At 41.3% G+C, this 20,832-nt stretch overlaps 1 protein-coding gene across 1 annotated transcript in view; it reads left to right on the plus strand.

The window, feature by feature from the left end:
• The window catches only part of LOC140194062 (uncharacterized), a 121,232-nt gene that overhangs the window by 87,298 nt on the left and 13,102 nt on the right, over positions 1–20,832 (plus strand). Inside the window, exons 8-9 of the mRNA XM_072251451.1 lie at positions 10,326–10,467; positions 15,573–15,739. Coding sequence (XP_072107552.1) covers positions 10,326–10,467; positions 15,573–15,739 — 309 coding nt within the window. The remainder of the gene's footprint in view (positions 1–10,325; positions 10,468–15,572; positions 15,740–20,832) is intronic.

The following is a 20,832-nucleotide window of genomic DNA, read 5'->3' on the forward strand; positions in this document are numbered from 1 at the left end:
GCACCAAGAATTTATTTAATCAGTTCGTGCATAATTCATTGGAGCTCACTGTTTTCCTTCGCTGATTCTTCCTTTGATGGTCGTCGACTCTCGGCTCCCGCCGGAGCCCGGAGGGTCGGACAGCCCACCAACTCCTCATCTCCTCTCTTCATTCCCCTCGCGCCTTCTGCCCAAAGCCCATGAAAACCAACAGCTTTCACACAAACAAGAAAAAATAACATCTCGCCCATTGGTTAGTAACTGAATTCCAAAGTCCCGTTATCTCTACCTATAACCCAAACATACTGCTACAGAGAACCCATTACCTCAGCAGTTAACACTACAGAGAAGCCACTTTATTATCCTTAGCAGTTAACATAAAAGAGAAACCCTTACATATATACTGTAATTTGCAGTTTTTATTATTATGTATTACAATTTACTGCTGCTGCATAACAACAAATTTCATAACGTGCCAGTGATATTAAACCTGATCCTGGCCTTTACAATAAACAGTTAGCTTCTGCAGCTGTTGTCAATCAGTGCCTCCTCTGCCTGTTCAGTAGGATCTCAGTGAAACGAAAAGTGAGTGATTTCTAGACTGCTTCTGGATCAATGTTCTTCCTTGTTATAACATCATCAGTATTAATAATTCAACAATCATCACAGTTTGGTTGTCACGATTTTCCATGGACAAAATGACTATCGTATGCAGTAGTGAAAACTCCAATGGTAAACCAGTTAATGGTTTTAGTGCATCCTGAAGTCATGAAAAGCAATATAAATTGAATATGTTTTCTCCTTTAGGTCAGGCATTTCAAGCATTAATGTAACTAGCAAGATCTTTTGTGAACAAATTAATCCTAAAGTTCCACAAAGTCAACAATAATGAAAGGATTTTTTTTTGCTGTTCCATAGTTCATGTTTCACAAACAGTTTTGAGTCATAAGAACATCTTGGCTTTGCATTAGGAAAGGGGCTATTAAGCTGTAAGGCTTTACATCTGGTAGTGTAGCGGTGAGCATAAAGCTATTACAGTGTTACCTGTAAGATTCCTGCTGCTGCTATAAGTTTGTACATCCTTCACGTGACCCTGTGGGTTTCTTCTGGTGCTTCAGTTCCTTCTCACATTCCAAATATGAACAGGTTAGGGTTGGTATGTTTTGGGCACACTATGTTGGTGCTGGAAGTGTGGTGAAATTTATGGGTTGTCCAGCACAACTCTCGTTGATTTGATCTGACGCAAGTGACATATTCACTGGATGTTTCGATGTACATATGACAGATAGAACTAATCTGTTTTTAAGGGTGCAGAGGAGATTTAGAAGGATGCTATTGGGACTTGAGGGACTGGGTTGTGGAAGAAGTTGAGCAGGCTGAGATTGTTTTCATTGGATTAGTGGTTCCATTTAATATCAGAGAATGTAAACAGTATACAACTTGAAATACTTAGTCTTCACAGACATCCACAAAACAGGAAAAAACCCCAAAGAATGAATAGCAGAAAACATCAGAACCCCAAATCCCCCTTGCCCCTCCCATTTACAAGCAGTAAGAGAAGAATCAACCTTCCCCCTCCTCCTTCCCCCACTTCCTCCAGCAAAAGCATCAACCAGCGGGAGGGGAGATCAACAGCTCACTGTTTTTAGTGTTACAATATGCTGTGTCACTTGTCTGAGTTCCCCTGACTCGAGGACCATTTGACTCACATTCACCATCGAGAGAGAAAGAGAGAGAATGACAGGGTAATGAGTTATTCTCTTACAGAAGTGTACAAAATCAAGAGGGGCATAGACAGGTTCAACAAGCAGAGTCTTTTTCCCAGGGTGGGGGGAAACAAGAACTAGAGGGCTTAGGTTTAGGGTGAGAGGAGAGAGAATAAATAGGAAGCCGAGAGGCAACACTTTCACACAATTCTGATGAAGATTCTCAGCCCAAAACATCAACTCTTTATTCCTTTCCATAGACATTGCCTGACCTGCTGAGTTTCTCCTGTACTTTGTGAGTATTACCTTGGATTTGTGGTATTTGTAGAATCTCATGTGTTTTTCATAAGAAGAGTTGTCAGTATATGCAATGAGCTACCAGAGGAAATGCTTGCAGCAGGTACATGATCAACATTTAAAAGATACTTGGGCAGGTACATGGATAGGAAAAACTTAGAGGGTTATGGGACAAACACAGGTTAAGTGGGACTAATCTCAGTTGCCATAGACCAGTTAGCCGAAGGGACAGTTTATTTGCTGCTTGGCTTCTTAACTCTGATTGGCTGAAAACAGCTGAGAGAAAAAGATTGGCTCCACAAAGTTTGAAAGAGAAAATACAGTCTAGATTGTCTTCCTGTTGTCCTGGTCATAATGATCAGATGTGGAAGGACAACACTGATATACAGGGAATTATGGGAATTTTACAAAATAAAATTCAAGGAACTTGGCAATAAGCCACTTCTTTTTGAGCTTGAGTATGAATTGCTTCAGAGAGCAGTTTTTGGGCCCCTTGGATGAGAAAGGATGTGCTGACATTGGAGAGGGTTCAAAGGAGGTTCACAAAAATGATTCCAGGATTGAAAACAAAATAGCAATGTTCAAAGTTAAAACTTTCTGTCCTGAAGTTACTCCAAAAGATGATAGCATGAAACGCCAATTTTAAATGAGTGAATGGCCCTAGGTGGCTATTTCAGACAGATTGATCACGTGCTCTCACTAGTTTTTCTCACATTGTCAAGTTATCAACGGAGCCTTTTGATTGATGATTGGATATTTTCATTAAAATAGTTCTGAGGAAGTTGAGAGAAGTGGCTGGGGGGAGTTGCTGGATTTGACAGGACGAGGGGGCGAATTGGCATCGGCAGAGTGCTCAGAGGGAGGCTTAATTTTATTGTTTGTTATAAACAGAGTTGTTTTGTTAGTTTTGAGACAATAATAACTGGAGAACTGCCTCCTGTTGTGCTCTCTTTACCTGATATTACATCTTTCATAAGCTTGTTTGTGAAGTGGAGTTTCCCAGCCCAGTTCACTTTTCCAGTGTTGATTTCCGCAGCAAGCAGAATGGATTTATTGTTACAAGCCTTATATATCATCGTCCGAGCAGATGTGGAACTTTCTCATCGTCCTTCTAGACCTGAGGCTTGTACTGACCGTTCTTTCCTCAGCTGCATTACTGCTGGATGTTGAAGGTGTCCCCCTTAGATGTCAGCTTTGGATTGTCCATTTCTCCGATACAGCATTGAGCTACACATACAAAATACAGGAGGAATTCAGCAGGAAGCATCTATAGAAATGAATAAATAGTCGACGTTTTGGGCTGAGATCCTTCTTCAGGACTTTGAATTTAGGATTGATCTTCTCCTCTGCTCATTAATGCAATTCTTGAACTTCTCAGTGATGACTACGGTTCTTGAGTTCTCCACCATCATACACTTAGTAAACTCCATCATGGAAGCCTCCGTGGTATCCTGGACACCTTCAAGGAGCGATGCCTCAAAAAGCTGGCGTCCATCATTAAGGACCCTCATCACGCAGGTCATGCCTTGTTCTCATTGCTACCATCAGGAAGGAGGTACAGGAGCCTGAAGGCACACACTCAATGATTCAGCAAACAGCTTCTTCCCTTTTGCCATCCAATTTCTGAATGAACATTGGACCCATGAACTCTACGACTTTTTTATTGCTTTTTTTTTTGCAATACCTATTTCATTCAACTATTTATATATACTTGCTGTAATTCGGCTTTTCTTTTCAATTATTATTTATTGCAATGTACTGCTACCGCAAAGTCAACAAATTTCACAACATGTGCCGACGATATTAAAGCTGATTCTGAACTTTGTTATTTTTAGTATTATTATTTATTATTTAGAGATACCACACAGTTACAGGCCCCTCTGACTTATCAACCCCCTACCACCTAATTACACCAATATGACCTATTAACCCATACGGATTTGCAATGTGGGAGGAAACCCACATGGTTACGGGAAGAATGGACAGATTCCTTACAGACAGCAGCAGGATTTGAACCCGGGTCACTGGAACCTGTTATAGTGCTGTGCTAACCACTACACTACCATGCCATCAATAAAATGTGCATTTTCAGAATCAGAATCAGGTTTATTATCACTGGAATGTGTCGTGAAATTTGTTAGCAGCAGCAGTTCAATGCAATACATGATCATATAGAAAGAAAAATCAATCAATCAATTACAGTAAATATATATGTATATTAAACAGATTAAAAATAGTGCAAAGACAAAAGTAATATATATTTTTTAATAAGTGAGGTAGAGTTCATGGGTTCAATGTCCTTTTAGGAATTGGATGACAGAGGGGAAGAAGCTGTTCCTGAATCGCTGAGTGTGTGCCTTCAGGCTTCTGTATCTCCTTCCTGACAGTAACAATGAGAAGAAGGGATGCTCTGGGTGATGGGGGTCCTAAATAGTGGATGTCACCTTTCTGAGGCACCTCTCTTTGAAGATGTCTTGGATACTACAGAGGCTAGTACCCAAGATGGAGCTGACTAACTTTACAACTTTCTGTAGCTTCTTTCGGTCCTTTGCAGTCGCTAATTCCCCTCCGCCCCATACCAGACAGTGATGCAGCCTGTCAGAATGCTCTTCATGGTACATCTATAGAAGTTTTCAAGTGTTTTAGGTGACAAACCAAATCTTTTCAAATTCCTAATGAAATATAGTTGCTGTCTTGCCTTCTTTATAGCTGCATCAATTTGTTGGGACCAGATTAGATCCACAGAGATCTTGAGACCCAATAACTTGAAATTGCTCACTCTCTCCACGTCTGATCCCTCGTTTTACCCTCCCTGAAGTCCACAATCAGCTCTTTCACCTTACTGGCGTTGAGAGCAAGGTTGTTGCTCTGACACCACTAGCTGGATTATCTTGCTCCTGTCTCCATCCGAGATCCTACCAACAATGGTTATATCATCAGCAAATTTATAGATGGTATTTGAGCTATGCCTAGTCACACAGTCATGGGTATAGAGACAGTAGAGCAGTGGGCTCAGCACACATCCCTGAGGTACACCAGCATCGATAGTCAGTGAGGAGGAGGTATTATCACCGATCCGCACAGACTGCGGTCTTCCGCTTAGGAAGTCTAGGATCCAATTGCAGAGGGAGATACAAAGGCCAAGTTCTGTAGCTTATTGATCAGGACTGCGGTGTTAAACTCTGAGCTGTAGGCAACGAATAGCATCCTGACGAAAGTGTTTGTATTGTCCAGGTGATCTAAGGCTGTGTGAAGGACCATTGAGATTGTGTCCGCCGTTGACTTATTGTGGTGACAGGCAGATTGCAGTGGATCCAGGTCCTTGCTGAGGCAGGAATTCAGCCTAGTCTTGACCAAACTCTCAAAGCATTTCATCACCATAGATGGGAGTGCTACTGGGAGATAGTTATTAAGGTAGCTCACATTACTCTTCCTAGGCACTGGTATAATTGTTGCTTCTGACTGTAGCAGTGAGAGGCTGAAAATGGCCTTGAATACTCTTGTCAGTTGGTTGGCACAAGTTTTCAGAGCCTTACAACGTACTCCATTGGGGCCTGCCTGTTCACCTCCTTAAAGACAACTAACATCGGTCTTCAAGACAGAGCTCACAGGGTCACTGGGTGCAGCAGGGATCTTCACAGCTGTCGTTATATTTTCCCTTTCAAAAGGGGCATAGAAGATGTTGAGCACACCTGGTAGTGCTTTGTTTCACAGATCTAGCCCTCAGCAGATGGTGAGCCTTCTGATTCATCCAGAGCTTTTGGTTTGGGGAATGTACAACAAGTTTTCGTTGGCACACACTCATCCACCCGGATTTTAATCAAGTCAGTAACAACTGCAGCATACTCATCCAGATTTGAAGATGAACCCCTGGCCACTGGCGTTCAGGGCAGCAGTGAAGGTCCTTCATCTCTGGTGGTGTTCAGGGCTTCCTTCATCATGTCAGTAGCCTCCTTTTGGTTGTCACTACTGTCAGTCATGCAAGTCCCGGGTGGAGAGTGAATTGTACACAGATGTAGAAGGTGTAGAAGGAATCTTCATTGCTGTTTCTGTAACAATTTTGTTTTACCATTCAGGGTTGTTAGCCCTAAACTGAACCCCCAAACTTGGAGGAACAGTGAACCGTTCCTAGTCTGTCCTCTACCCTTTGACCTGTTTGGCATGGGTGACCCTACCAAGAGCCAAAACACAAGGCCCTAACTCCAGCCAACATAGCTCGCTCAGTCATTGAGGCACACAAGCCTTCAAACCATATGACAAAGTTGTAGTCCTCTTGGAGGACACTTAACAGCAGTAAAAACCATTTGCCACATTCTCATTCATTTTCCCAACACATTCTATCCTTTTGCAGAGTTATGATACCATCATTGCAATGTGCTATTCCAGATATGTTCATGCCTTGTAATTTTCAAGTCATTGGTAAGCTTCAATAGGAATTGTGGTGCCCTGTTTTCCTAGTATAAAGGGTATCTGAGGACTAGTCTCTCTGAGTCCCAGGAGCACTACACCATACTTCCAGCGTGAAAAAGACTTATTTATCCCAACTCTCTTTCTTCCATATGATGACCACTCTTTAATCCATGCTAATACACATCCCTCAATATTATGAGGCCCTTCCCTTGTTCATTAGCCTTTTATGTGGCACCACATCAAATGCCAACTGAATAAGCTACTTCTTGTTTCATTGGAATCAGAATAAGGTTTAATATCACCAACATATGTTGTGAAATTTGTTCAGTGGCAGCAGTACAATGCAATACATAATAATAAAAAACTATGACTTACAGTAAGTATACACACACACACACACACACACACACACACACACATATATATATATATATATATATGTTCATGGCTTTAATGTCCATTCAGAAATCTGATGGCAGAGCTGAAGAAGTTGTTCCTGAATCATTGAGAATGTGTTGGTGCTGTTTGCATTAGTCGCCTTCTTAATGGTGCTTTGGAAGTACAAAATTAACAAGGAACTCAAGCAAATTTGTTAAATATGATTTACCGTTCATAAAACTATATTGATATTGTTTGATTATATAAAGCTTTTCTAACTGATTAGCTATTTTTTCTTTGATTGTTGACTCCAGCATCTTGCCAACAATAGATATTAAGTTTAGTGGCCCACAGTTTCCTGCACTCATCTTCCCTCCATTTGTGAACAAGGGGACCACATTTGCTATTTTCCAATCTGCCAGCATCTGCCCTGAATGCAATGAATACTTCAGGCAAAGGATCCATTGTCCCTATAGATCCTTCTATGGAAGCCCTTAGGTGCAGTCCATCAGGTTGTGATCATTTCTTTGTGTGTTGTCCTGTCAGTGTTCGCAAAACCTGATTCCCAATGATCTGGATTGCCTCAAGTCCTGTTTGAAACTAATCTGTTATTTTGGGATACTTGACAACCTGACAGTGAAGTAAAGAATTAGTTCAACGTCAGCTATTTCCTTCTTTCCCGTTATTAATTCCCTAGGCTTATCTTCCAGGAGTCCTACACTTACTCATCTATCCTCATACTTCTATATTTCCTCATTTTGATATTACTCCTCATCAGTTTTCTCCTTCCTCGATAGCTTTTCAATCTCTCACAGCTAGTTCCTAAAAAAATACCCAGTCCTCTGGTCAAACAACATCGTTTGCCAATTTGTATGTTCAGGTTTTTGATTTAACATTAGCGTGATATTCATACAGCACAGAAACAGGCCTTTCGATCCATCTAGTCCATTCCAAACTATCATTCAGCATAGTCCCATTGACCTGCACGCAGACCATTGTCCTCCATGCCCCTCCCATCCACGCAGCTATCTAAATTTCTCCTAAATGCTGAGATCGAACCTGCATCTGCCACACGTGCTGGCAGCTCGTTCCACACTCTCACCACCATCTGAGTTAAGAAGTTCCCCTTCATGTTCTCCTGAAACATTTCATCATTTGCCCTTAACCCATGACCTCTTGTTGTACTCTCAGTGGAAAAAGCCTGCTTGCATTTACCCTATCTATACCCTTGATAATTTTGTCCACCTCTATCAAATCTCCCCTCATTATCTTACACTTAATGTTGATCTCCATTGTTAACCACAGATGGATTATCATTCTCATAAATCCCTCTTCCTAATTAGGATAAATTCCTTTCTGCTGATCATTGTGAGCTGGCTGTTTAAGTATCCACCACTGTGAATCCACTGGGTAATTTCTTGACTCCCAAAGATTATGCTCAGTTCTTCTTTTTTGGTTTGAGTATAAATTCTCCTCACTTGGTGCTGGGGATGTGGACGTAAAAGGAACTGTGTAATCTGTACCTGAAGGTAATACATGCAAGATGAATTCACTGATTCCTTAAGGGGTGCATCACAAGAGCCTCTCAGAAGCTTCTCTGAATCCTAGTGTGCCAGCCACTTGCGATTCAAAAATCGGTGCTTGCATTGTTGAAATGCGGCTTCACACTGTGGAGACTAATTCCATCTGGTCTCTTCCTGTAATAACTCATGTAGTGGCTGCAGCAAGGTTGACAGGTTGGCAAGGAAACATTCATAATAATTCAGCAAAGCCAAGAAGGACCAAAGCTCTGTCATGTTGCTTAGAGCTCGTGTGTTAACAGTAGCATTCGCTTTGCTCTCAGATGGATGTAATCCTTGCACATGAATTCAATAGCCTCGGTATCCCACCCATCTCTACAGGAATTGACATTTTGCTAGCTTCATTCTGATTCTGTATCACTGAAATATGGATTTCAGCATCAGAATCAGGTTTAATATCTCTGCAAATATTGTTTAGTGGCAGCAGTATATTTCAATATGTAATAATAAAAACTAAATTTCAATAAGAAATATATTTCTATAAGTTATATGTGTAGTACAAAAAGAGGGAGGGAAGAAATTGAGGTAGTGTACATGGGTTCAATGTCCATTCAAAAATCTAATGGCGGTGGTGGTGAAGCTGTTCCTAAAGTGTTGAGTGTGTGTCTACAGGCTCCTGTACCTCCTCCTTGATAGTAGCAATGAGAAGGTCCTTACGTAAGTCCTGGATGATGAAGGTCCTTAAATAAGTAATGGATACCCCTTTCTGAGGCATTATCTTTTGAAGGTGTCCTCGATGCTGAGGAGACTAGTGCCCATGATGGATCTGGCTGAGTTTGTAGCTTTTGGCACCGTTTTCTGATACTGTACAGTGACCTCTCCATGCCAGATGGTGATGCAACCAGTTAGAATGCTCTCCACAATACATCTCTAGAAATTTGTGAAAGTCTTTGATGTCATACCAAGCCCAAGTCTCCTCAGACTTCTGATAAAATATAGTTGCTGTCATGCCTTCTTTGTAATTGCATCAATATGTTGGCCCCTGGTTAGATATCCAGAGATGTTGACACCCAGGATCTTGAAACTGCTCACCTTTTCCACTACTGATCCTTTGATTAGGACTGGTGTGTGTTCTCTTGACTTCGCTTTCCTAAAATTCACTATCTGTTCATTGGTCTTACTAACAGTGAGTGCAAGGTTAATGTTTCAGCAGCACTCAACCAGCTGATCTATCTCACTCCTATACGCTTCCTTGTCAACATCTGACTTGGGTTGCCTAATGCTTTGTTACTCTACCTGCTGCTAAACAGGATATCATTCATCAAATAGTTGACATAGTCAAGTCCATACTAAATCTGGCCCATTGCATGTTGGAAAATCACTGGTTTTATTGAAACCATTTGAGCTTGGCAATGGTATCTCTGATATCACTCTCTGAGGAAAGAAGTTCCCCCTCATGTTTCCCTTAAACATTTCCTCTTTTACCTTAAACACATGATCTCTAGTTGTAGTCTCACTCAACTTCAATGGAAAAGACAGCTTGTGTTTACCTTAATAGCTCTGTATACAGTACCTCTATCAAATCTCCTCTCATTCTTCTTATTACTGACATGGGCAACGTTTATCAACCATGCACACACAGCTTAGTTATTCTCTTTGATTGTCCCACTCAGCTGATTTCAGTGATAAATTTGTGAGTGAACCATGCTGGTGGATCTGAAGTCAGGCAGTCGCCAGGCTAAAGGAGCACAGTGATTTCTTTCACTGGAAGACATTAGTGAATAAGATGGGTTTTTACAGCAACTTAGCAATTTCATAGTTACTAAGACTGATAGAGTCAATTTTATTCCAGATTTTTAAAATTACTTGAATTCAAGTTCCCCAGCTTTTTTTTGTGAAAATCAAACTTGTATCTCTTGATGAATAGACAAGGATTTTGGATACTAGTAATGTAACCACTGAGCTCTAATGCCCTTGGCATAACAGGCATAAGTTATAACACAGTTTTCATTTTCTATATTGTTTCCTCTGCTAGCCTAATTTAACATCCCTGGAAACACTGAACCTTGGCCGGAATCCACTCAGCAATGAAGGAGTCCACAGACTTAAAGAAGGATTGATTGCTAATCGATCAGTTACACGATTAGGATTGGCATCAACAGCAATAACTTGTGAAGGTAACGTCTTGTAAACTGTTCTCCTCCTGTAATTTTGAGCTCAAGCATATCTAGGACTGGTATTAGTCTGAAAGTACCTTAGAGCAATACAGCAGAGAATCAAGCCCTTCGGCTGACCTGCCTGAATTTCTCCAGAATGACCTGTCTTTGATTCAGATTTTCAATACAGAGTCATAAAGTCAGAGAGTCATAGAACAGTACAGCACAGAAATAGCCCATTCACCCAATCAGAATCAGAATCAGGTTTATTATCACCGACATGTGACGTGAAATTTGTTAACGTTAATTCAATGCAATACATAATCTAGTAGAGAGAGGAAAAAATGATAATAATAAATAAAACATAATAATAAATAAACAAGTAAATCAATTATATATATTGAATAGATTATTAAAAGATGTGCAAAAACAAAAATACTGTATATTTAAAAAGGTGAGCTACTGTCTAAAGCTTCAAAGTCCATTTAGGAATCAGATGGCAGAGCTGTTCCTGAATTGCTGAGTGTGTGCCTTCAGGCTTCTGTATCTCCTACCTGATGGCAACAGTGAGAAAAGGGAATGCCCTGGGTGCTGGAGGTCCTTAATAACAGACGCTGCCTTTCTGAGACACTGCTCCCTAAACATGCCCTGGGTACTTTGTAGGCTAGTGCCCAAGATGGAGCTGACTAGATTTACAACCTTCTGCAGCTTCTTTCGGTCCTGTGCAATAGCCCCTCCACACCAGACAGTGATGCAGCCTGTCAGAATGCTCTCCACGGTACAACTATAGAAGTTTTTGAGAGTATTTGCTGACATGCCAAATCACTTCAAACTCCTAATAAAGTATAGGCGCTGTCTTGCCTTCTTTATGACTACATCGATATGTTGGGACCAGGTTAGATCCTCAGAGATCTTGACACCCAGGAACTTGAAGCTGTTCACTCTCTCCACTTCTGATCCCTCTATTAGGATTGGTATGTGTTCCTCTGCCTTACCCTTCCTGAAATCCACAATCAGCTCTTTCGTCTTACTGACGTTGAGTGCCAGGTTGTTGCTGTGGCACCACTCCACTAGTTGACATATCTCACTCCTGTACACCCTCTCGTCACCACCTGAGGTTCTAGCAACAATGGTTGTATCATTAGCAAATTTGTAGATGGTATCTGAGCTGTGCCTAGCCACACGGTCATGTGTGTACAGAGAGTAGAGCAGTGGGCTAAGCACCCACCCCTGAGGTGTGCCAGTGTTGATCGGCAGCGAAGAGGACGATCTAGTCCATACCAAATTATTAATCTGTCTTGTCCCAGCAACCTGCAACTGGACCATAGCCCTCAGTACCCCTCCTATCCATGTACCTATCTAAATTTCTCTTATATGTTGAAATTGAACCCAAATCCTCCACTCCCACTAGCAGCACATGTACACTGTCACCAGTCTCCCATGTTCCACTTATGCAGTTCACCTTTCACCCTTAACCCGTGAACTCTAGTTCTAGACTCACCTAATCTCAGTGGAAAAAGCCTGTTTGCATTTACCCTATCCATACCCCATCATAGTTTTGTATACCTCTATCAAATCTCCCCTCATTCTGCTACACTCTCGGGAATAAAGTCTAAACCCATTCAGACTTGCCCAACAACTCAGGTCCTTAAGTCCTGCAAGCATCCTTGTAAATTACCTTACCCCATTAAGTTCAAAAACTAAGCAGATGGAGACTGTTTCAGTATTTTGATGGGATACCACGTAGGGAAGGCTGTAGCTGGAGAGGAGATGGGTGGTACGAGAATTGCTTCTGATGCAGTCCAAGTCTCAGCATCTGAGATGGTTCCAATGACCTTGGCAGTGATTTTGACTTTTGAGAAGCTGTTTTGGAAGAATCCAGCAACTTGCCCAAGTTTCTGTTTGTTGCATAGAGTTATGGAGAGGTACAGTATAGAAATAGGTTCCTCATCCCATTGGGTTCACGCCAACTGCGTTCAGGAACAGTTATTACACTGCAACCATCATAGATAACCACCCTGAACCAGTGTGGACAACTTAACTCACCTCAGTTCCGAACTAACTCACTTTCGGGACTCTATAACGCAGTATTATTTATTTATTTATTATTGTTTACACAGTTTGTCTGCTTTTGTACGTTGGTTATTTGTCAATCTTTGTTATTTATAGTTTTTCATAAATTCTATGTTTTTTTTATTTTCCTGGACATGCCTGCAAGAAAATGAATCTCAAGGTAGTATATGGTAACCTGTATGTACTTTGATAATAAATTAACTTTCAACTTTGAACGATCAGACACTCATTTTTACAATAATTCTTCTCTGACCCATTTCAGAATGAGAATCTGATTTAATATCACTGGCATATGTCGTGAAATTTACATATAAAATTAAATAAGTAGTACAAAAAGAGGGAAAAAAGAAAAACTGAGCTTGTGAGGTGAAGTGTGACATATTCTCTCCACATTAATCAGAGTAATCTAAATCCTGCAGTTTTATGATTTATCAGCCCACAATAACAGACATCCCACCTCTCCCGGAAGTTCCGGGAGTCTCCCGCATATTAATAGTGGCTCCCCGATGCCCTCAAATTATATACAATATCCCGGAAACCAATTTTTTTGAGAGCGAGAGAGAGAAAGAGAGAGAGAGAGAGAGAGAGAGAGAGAGCACCATGGCAGAGTGTTCCAAAAAAAGAAAATATAAAACATATGTCACCCCAGACTACCCTAAAGTGTACTCCTGCTGAATAAGGGCCAAAAAAATGACAGTGTTGCTCGCTGCACTGTTTGCAACAGTGACTTTTCTATTGCCCGTGGTGGGTTAAGACTGTAAAAGACATGTTGAGGTGAGTTTAACAGGTGTCATTCGTTCATTAGCATAGCTAACGTTATTTAAGCTAGCTGGCTAGCAAGGAGCTACTCTTTTGCAGACATCGCCCCTCTCCCGGAAGTTCCAGGACTCTCTTGCAAATGGTACTACCTCCCTGAAATGAGTTTTTGCAGGGTGGGATGTCTGCAATAAATACTACTTATTCCTATGCCAACCTAATTTAAATGACAACATTTTATAGATGAACATTAGATCTTGATCTTTGCATTTGTTTCTATTACTTAGATTTTAATTTATGTAGGTTGCAAAATTTAGCATTCAGGGGCTTTGCTAGAGTAACCTGCAGATGACTAATGAGTTAGTGAGACCACGATAGAACAACCTCTGATCAGCAGGAGGTGTGATTAGATTTCTCCCCCCTCTCCCTTCTCTCATTTTCCACTCCCCATTCTGGTTCTCCCCTCACCCTTCTCTTGTCCTCGCCTGCCCATCTCTTGTGCCCTACCCCCTTCCCTTTCTTCCATGGTCCATTGTCTTCTTGTATCAGATTACTTTTTCTTCAGCCCTTCGCCTTTTCCACCTATCGCCTTCCGACTTCTTACTTCATCCCCCTCCCCCACACATGCACCTTCTCCCTCACCTGGTTTCACCTATAATTTGCCAGTTTATATCCCCTCCCCCCACCTTCTTATTCTGGCTTATTTCCCCTTCCTTTCCAGCCCTGAAGAAGGGTCTTGGTCCAAAACGTCAACCGTTTATTCCTCTCCATCGGTGCTGCCTGACTTGCTGAGTTCCTCCAGCATTTTGTGTGTGTTGCTCCAGTTATGCCAACCTACTCTTGTGCTTTATAAGATTCTTTTCTGGAGGTGATGTGAGAAATTGCACATCCTCACCTTGAATAATGTAACTCTCTATCCAATTGGCATCATGCCTCCTGACTGATTATGATAATTATGAATTGTATGTTTGCAGTTTATTTGTGAGACTATCAGCCCTGACACCATTAATTTTTCAATTAAGGATTATACCACCTTTGAGAGATATTGACTGTGTGGCATTAGTAAAATGTCAGTTTAAAAGTGCTCTGCTCATAATTTCAAGGGAGAGTTACCTTGTTTTAAGCCCTTTCTTAGACAAAGAGAATGGTATTTCATACAAGCATATCTCAGGTATGAGAGCTGTCAGTCATTCAGATTGTGGCATCAGCTAGATTTTGTTTCTTGCTAATTATTTTACAGAGCTCTTATGTTCTGAGTATGTTTTTGGTATAGGTGAAGGTTCTAAGACTTGTTGATTCATGTGCTGGTCAAAGGAATTGCTAGGTGAGTCAGCATTTATTAGCTAATCATAAATTGCTCTTGAAAAGTTGGCATTGAATTCCATCAATGAACCATTGCAGAGAAGCTGCTGCTTGGTGGGATTTAGACTCAGCAGAAATGAATACTAATTATTGTGGGCACTTTACTAGTTACACCTGTACACCTCATTAATGCAAGTATCTAACCAGCCATTCATGTAGCTGCAACTCAATGCAAAAAAAGTATAGACATAACTAAGAGGTCCAGTTTTTGTTTAAACCAAACATTAGAATGGGGGAAAGATACATGATCTCAGTGACTTTGACCATGTTGGTGCCAGATGGGTGGTTTGAGTATCTCAAAAACTGCCGATCTCCTGGGATTTTGGTGCACAACAGTCTCTAAGGTTTACAGAAAAATATGTGAAAACCTAAAAACATCCAGTAAGTGGCAGATCTGTGGGCAAAAATGCCTTGCTAATGAGAGAAATTAGAGGAGAATGACTAGACTGGTTCAAACTGACAAGAAGGCAATGGTAACTCAAATAACCACACATTACAATAGTGGTGTGCAGAAGAGCATCTCTGAATGCACAACACATTGAACCTTGAAGAAGATGGGCTACAGCATTAGGGGATCACACTGAGTCCTTCTCCTGTATCTAATAAAATGGCCACTGAATGTATTTCCAAGTCGGTGAGTTGTGGGAACTAAAAGGGGATTTACATGCAGAGGCATTCTCATGTTCAGGCTGATGTTGGTGTTGGAGATTCCATATTTGACAGGGACTGTCTGAGAACTGCACGTAAAATCTTGTATGCATCTTGCAAATGTTGCATGTTGTGTCTATGGTGCACTAATAATGAGAGAAAATGATGTTTAGGGCGATGTGTGAGGCTCATATTCAATCCAGCTGACTTGCAAGGCTGTGTTAACCACCTTGACGTTTCTTGGACTTGCCACCATTGAAGTTAATTTGATCTTAATTAACCCTTAGGTGCCATTGCCATGGCAGAGTTTATAGTCGAGAGCACTGGAATCCTGAGACTGGATCTTCGAAGGAACAGAATAAGAACTGGAGGTTTGATGGCCCTCACTCTGGCAATGAAACTAAATAATTCATTGGTCCAGCTGGATTTGGATAAGGGGCCAATGGGTGAGAAGGTAAGTAGATACAGTACGAGTTGGTTATTAAGTCATTTAGATCTGAATTAGTCCAACTATAAATTCACTGACCATCTTTGGACTGATGCTATCAGTTGTTATTCAAGGACCAGATAGGAACAATGTGATTTTTTGGTTAACATCACCTGTTTATTCATTACTGTAGATGCTGCTTGACCTGCTGAGTTCCTCCAGCATTTTGTGTGTGTTGCTCCAGTTATGCCAACTTTCTTTTGCGCATTATAACATTCTTTTCTGGAGGTGATGTGAGTTGGCAGAAGGTACATTGATAAAATTCCTGGGAATATTTGAAATGTGACATGCTGGGTTTCTTTTCCTCTTATCTCTTTCCTTTTCAACCAATTTTATTCCTGAATCTTCTGACTTGACAACATAGGTGCTATTCAAATGATACAAGTTACTTTGGGAACGCACCCCAAAAATCTCATTTTTGTCTAATTGTTAATTCTAAACTCCAGACACACCTTCCATCACCCACATTGTAGCTGGCTAATGTTAGTTTCTAGCCCCCTGCCTTTATAAAAATTACCTGCAGTCACCAGGATGATACTGCAGATGTGTGGCTAGTTAAATATGGAGATGAAGTTTGCTGTAGTGTAGGAGTCAAGGACCAAAGCGCACAAACTCACAATGGCGGAATGCCCATTTAGAACAAAGGTGAGAAGAAATCTTTTTAACCAGAGGCTGGTGAATCTGTGGAATCTGTGAATCATTGTTACGTTTTTGGTGTATTTGAAGACACTGTATGCGCGGGGTTTTGGGGGAGAAGGCAGGAGAGAAAGACAGAGGATGGACCAGGTGCTGTGAGTCCACTAACGGGGTCGAACCCCGAGGAGGGCGTTCGGCGAGGAGAGGAGACGAAGACGGACTCGTGTGGAGTGTCTGGTCAACCACCGTTGTTGGTCCCAGGCAGCCGGTCGAGGTGGTCCGAGGGGTCACAGGGTGAAGAAGAAGGTCCTTGAGCTCCAACTGTTTTGTGCACGAACAGATTGAACTTTGATAAGTGTGGCGCCCTTTATTTTCCTTTTATATTTTATTCTCTATTAATTATATAGTTCCAGTAATATCTATAAACTATAAATCATTTAATCGAATCTGGTGTATTGTCTGTTATTTGGGTGGGGTGGGGTACATCACACAGCATCCACACAAACTAATTACCCAGTTTGCTGGGGCCGAGGGCTGTTTCCCTAGACGACAGCGAGCCATATGACCCTGAGGCTGGCTGGGGGCTACATACTATTGCTTTATATTTATTGCCAAGCAGGTAGGGAAAGAAGTTAGACACTCCATGACTTGGTGATGTTGGAATGTAACTGAGTTCTAGACCAGGACATCTTTCTGGAGAAAGTTATTGATAAAATTTGTAGAGCAGCGGTTCCCAACCTCTTTCTGGTTACCACCCACTTGGCTTCCAGCCCACATCCCCAGCACCCTCCTCTTCCTTTCTGCCCATTACATAAAAACTATGACTACTTTTGATTTATGATTCACATTGAAAGAAAATAGGAACTGCAAGTGCAGAGACAAATTATTACCCTAAAGCTACAAATGAACTTATTTCTTTAATTACAGTAAAGACTATTTTCATCAATAATTTGAGAGCATACATCGGCAGTTCAACTATTCACTACTTTATTGCTTTTCCACCTTTTCAATGAGATGCTTGGGCTTGGTGCAGTGACATCAGCTTTTCAACATCTGGCTGAATGTCACTCAGAAGGAGGCTCACATCCCCATGTTCGGTAATTTGCATCTGTTTTGTTGCTTTAAAAGAATTTGGACAACTGCACTGAAACCGCACTCCACTAAACAAAATGCTGGAAAGACAATAAGGAATATCTCAACCTTTTTCCACACTGCATGATAGCTTTCAGAATTTCTTTCTGCAATCAAAAGTAACAAAATGAGTTCTTCATCCATCCTTCCTGTTAATTCCTCATTATAAGTGTTCGGGAATTGATTTATTACCCAATCAATTTATTACCTCTGGTGAGGGAACATGTCACGTCCTTTTCAAGGTGGTTAGTCCACCTTTGGTCCCCACCTGGCATTCAGCTCTCACCTCTCACCTGTGGCTCCCCGTAGCTGTTTGCATGCGACAGCGGCCACACCCCGGGAAACGGCTTCGACAAACCGGCTAAACCAGGTGAGAGTAGCCGACGGGTCTCAAACCCTCGGTGAGATAGGGGGTTGTCTATCCCAGCATGTGAAGGCAGACTCCGGCGGATTGAGCGTACGAGACTAATGGAAGGTCCAATGGTCAAGAAGCCGGTCTCTGCAAGCGTTATGGAACGTGTAGGGCAGGACAAGACACAGAAGATGTCCTGGTCATCCACTGCGCCTAGTCCCATCTCCGGCTGTCTCAACTCTGTCTTACCATGGGAACTGGGAAGAGAGAGTGAGGCTGATGCTGCGCAACTCTCCCTCACTTAAATCCAAATCACACGCTAATCTCAACACCATTAATAATGGTGTCGAGGTTTTCATCAATGATGACGATGAATGAACAACAATCTGGAATTTGGATTGACAGGAGATCCTGAAATTTCTCTGACATATCTTCCAGTTTATGATGGTGCTGGTGAAGCAGCCCAGCGACTACTTACTAGTGGTAAATAAAACAAAGAATACTTTACAAACAAATTGTTATTATTAGAACTATGGTAAACAATCACTCCAAACGATGGAGGGGCAAGTGAAGGCAAGGCTGAGTCAAGGGCCAAAGCCTATGAGTGTGAGGCGAGATTGAGGCAAAGTCGGGGCAAGCACAGTGAAGCATAGTCGGAGCAGAAAAGAGACAGATTCGAGGCCCGTCAACCTAAACTGAGAGTGAGGTTTGATCAGTCTAAGTGCCAAGCCAATTTGGAAAGGTCAGCTACTGGCTGAAATGTGACTGTAGGGTCCAGGCCTAGTGTGTATCAATGTGACAGGGCCCATGTCCTAGTCCTAGTCTAGTGCAAAGATTGAACTGATGTTTCAATGATTTAAATGCCGATCCAGATGGATTGAAAAGGCAAGGTGTCTGGACGAGAGGTGAGGGTTGGCAGGCTGAGCTCACTCATCCACAGTGTTTACTCGGCTCTGCATTGAACTGCGGCTGAAGCTGTGGCCTGCTCTGGGCTCCATGTCTGAGGGCTCTGCAACGTTTACTCGGCTCTGTGCTGAACTGGGAGTGAGTCTGTGGCCTGCTCTGGCTACTCTGGGCTTTGTGTCTATGGACACATTTTTGTTCTGAATGCTATTTGCTTACTTTTATTGTTTACTTGATTTGTTTTTTTCCCCTCTCTGAGTATTGGGTGTTTGTCTTTTTTTGAGTTCTTTTGGGTTGGCTTGTTTTGTGTCTGCCTGTAAGGAGACAAATCTCAAGGTTGTATAATCTACACATACTTTGATAATAAATGTACTTTGAACTTTTTGTAGTTCACCCAGGTGAGCACAGTATACTTGATGATCATCATCTGGTATTTATTTCTTTTCCAGCTTAAAGACTCAGAAATTAGAAAAAGGTCGCAACAGCCACTTACTGTAAATAGGGTTAACTTGAACAGAAATGTGGAGACAACTGATTTGACTTTGATAAGATCCACATCATTTCCTTGCAATTGAAGATTGATTTCATTAAACTCTGTGAATAATTCTGACAAATAAGCAATGTCATGCCTAATATTCTTGAGTTAATTACCGAATGAGGCATTCGAGTCTTTAAAGAATTTTATCACAGTTTCAAAAAGCACATAGAAGCATTTCAGGCAAGTTCCTTTTGAGAGCCATCTGACTTCTGTGCACAACAGCAAGCATTCAAATTATTCATGATTCTCAATACAATGTTCTTGAAATAGTTGCAAATTGAGAGCATGGGACTTGATTTTGTTTACCACTGTGATAACAGTATTAATGATTTGTGTAGCCGACCACTTAGGTTTTTTTTAATGACAAGATGTTGTCTGTGAATTGCACAGTGAATGGTAAGTATTATGGCGAGCATTTGGTCCATAATGATAGACAAAGAAGTTTGTTAAACTCAACAACCGTTTTATTTTGACAAACCTAAAAACAGACTGGGCACCATGACCCAGAGAGAGAACAAGTCAGTATCATTCAGACAGGGAAGGTGACCATCATTCACCCCGGTTATAGTTAGGGTGATCCACAAGCACACAAGCAAATAACTGCATAACCTAACCTAAAATGTAACAATAAATGAATTTGAACTTTCTACCATAATCCCAGAAAAGCATTTTAGCACAAGAACAATAAATAGTGTTGGTCATTAGATATTCAGGGGTGGGCTGTCAACCGTGCCCCACCCCCCAGATTATCAGATTATGTTAGGTACTGCTTTTTTCACAAAAAGTTATAACCCTGTGGTATCTTCTTGTCATTTTGCCCAAGCAAGCATGTTGGTGAGCAAAATGTCCTTCTCTTTGAAAAATTCTCAACAACCCAAAATATTGACTCTCCCCTTCATATCTGTTTCGAGTCCCTTTGCAAATAACAATGAACCGCGCTTTCACATTTTATGAAACAAACATAACTAAGAAGCAAAGATTCATTTACTGTCAAATTTGACTCATCCAACTGCACAGCAAATTCTGTTGTCCCAGGTTTGTTGTACAATGTACCTTACACATTCTCAGACATTTCATCTATTTGTCATTGGTCTGGTGACTTGTGCACAACTGTACTTAGAACCTTCATTACTGCTGGCAGAATCAGTTCTTCTCCAATTGTATGAGGCTTTCCAGTTTTAGCATTGAGCAATGAAATGTTGTATGAAGCATGCAAACCATCACTGTTTTGTTGTGAAGTGCTGGGAAATATGTTTTGAAGTGTTTTTCATTTCTGAATGTTTTTATACAGTGACTGAAAATAAGCCAAGTTGTTGATTGCTTTATCAGTGAGTATTCTCTTTCAATGTTCAAGCAGTATGGATGATTTCACTGCCTCATTTGAAAAAACTTTTTCCACACAGCACACACATTGGCTGCTTAGAGCTAGTATAAATCCATATTTCAGATACTTCATACTGTACTATCTACACTTCTTTTTCGCTTAGTCTGCTCCTGCCA

The sequence above is a fragment of the Mobula birostris genome, chromosome 1 (genome assembly GCF_030028105.1).
Source record: "Mobula birostris isolate sMobBir1 chromosome 1, sMobBir1.hap1, whole genome shotgun sequence".
Taxonomy (NCBI): Eukaryota; Metazoa; Chordata; class Chondrichthyes; order Myliobatiformes; family Myliobatidae; genus Mobula; species Mobula birostris.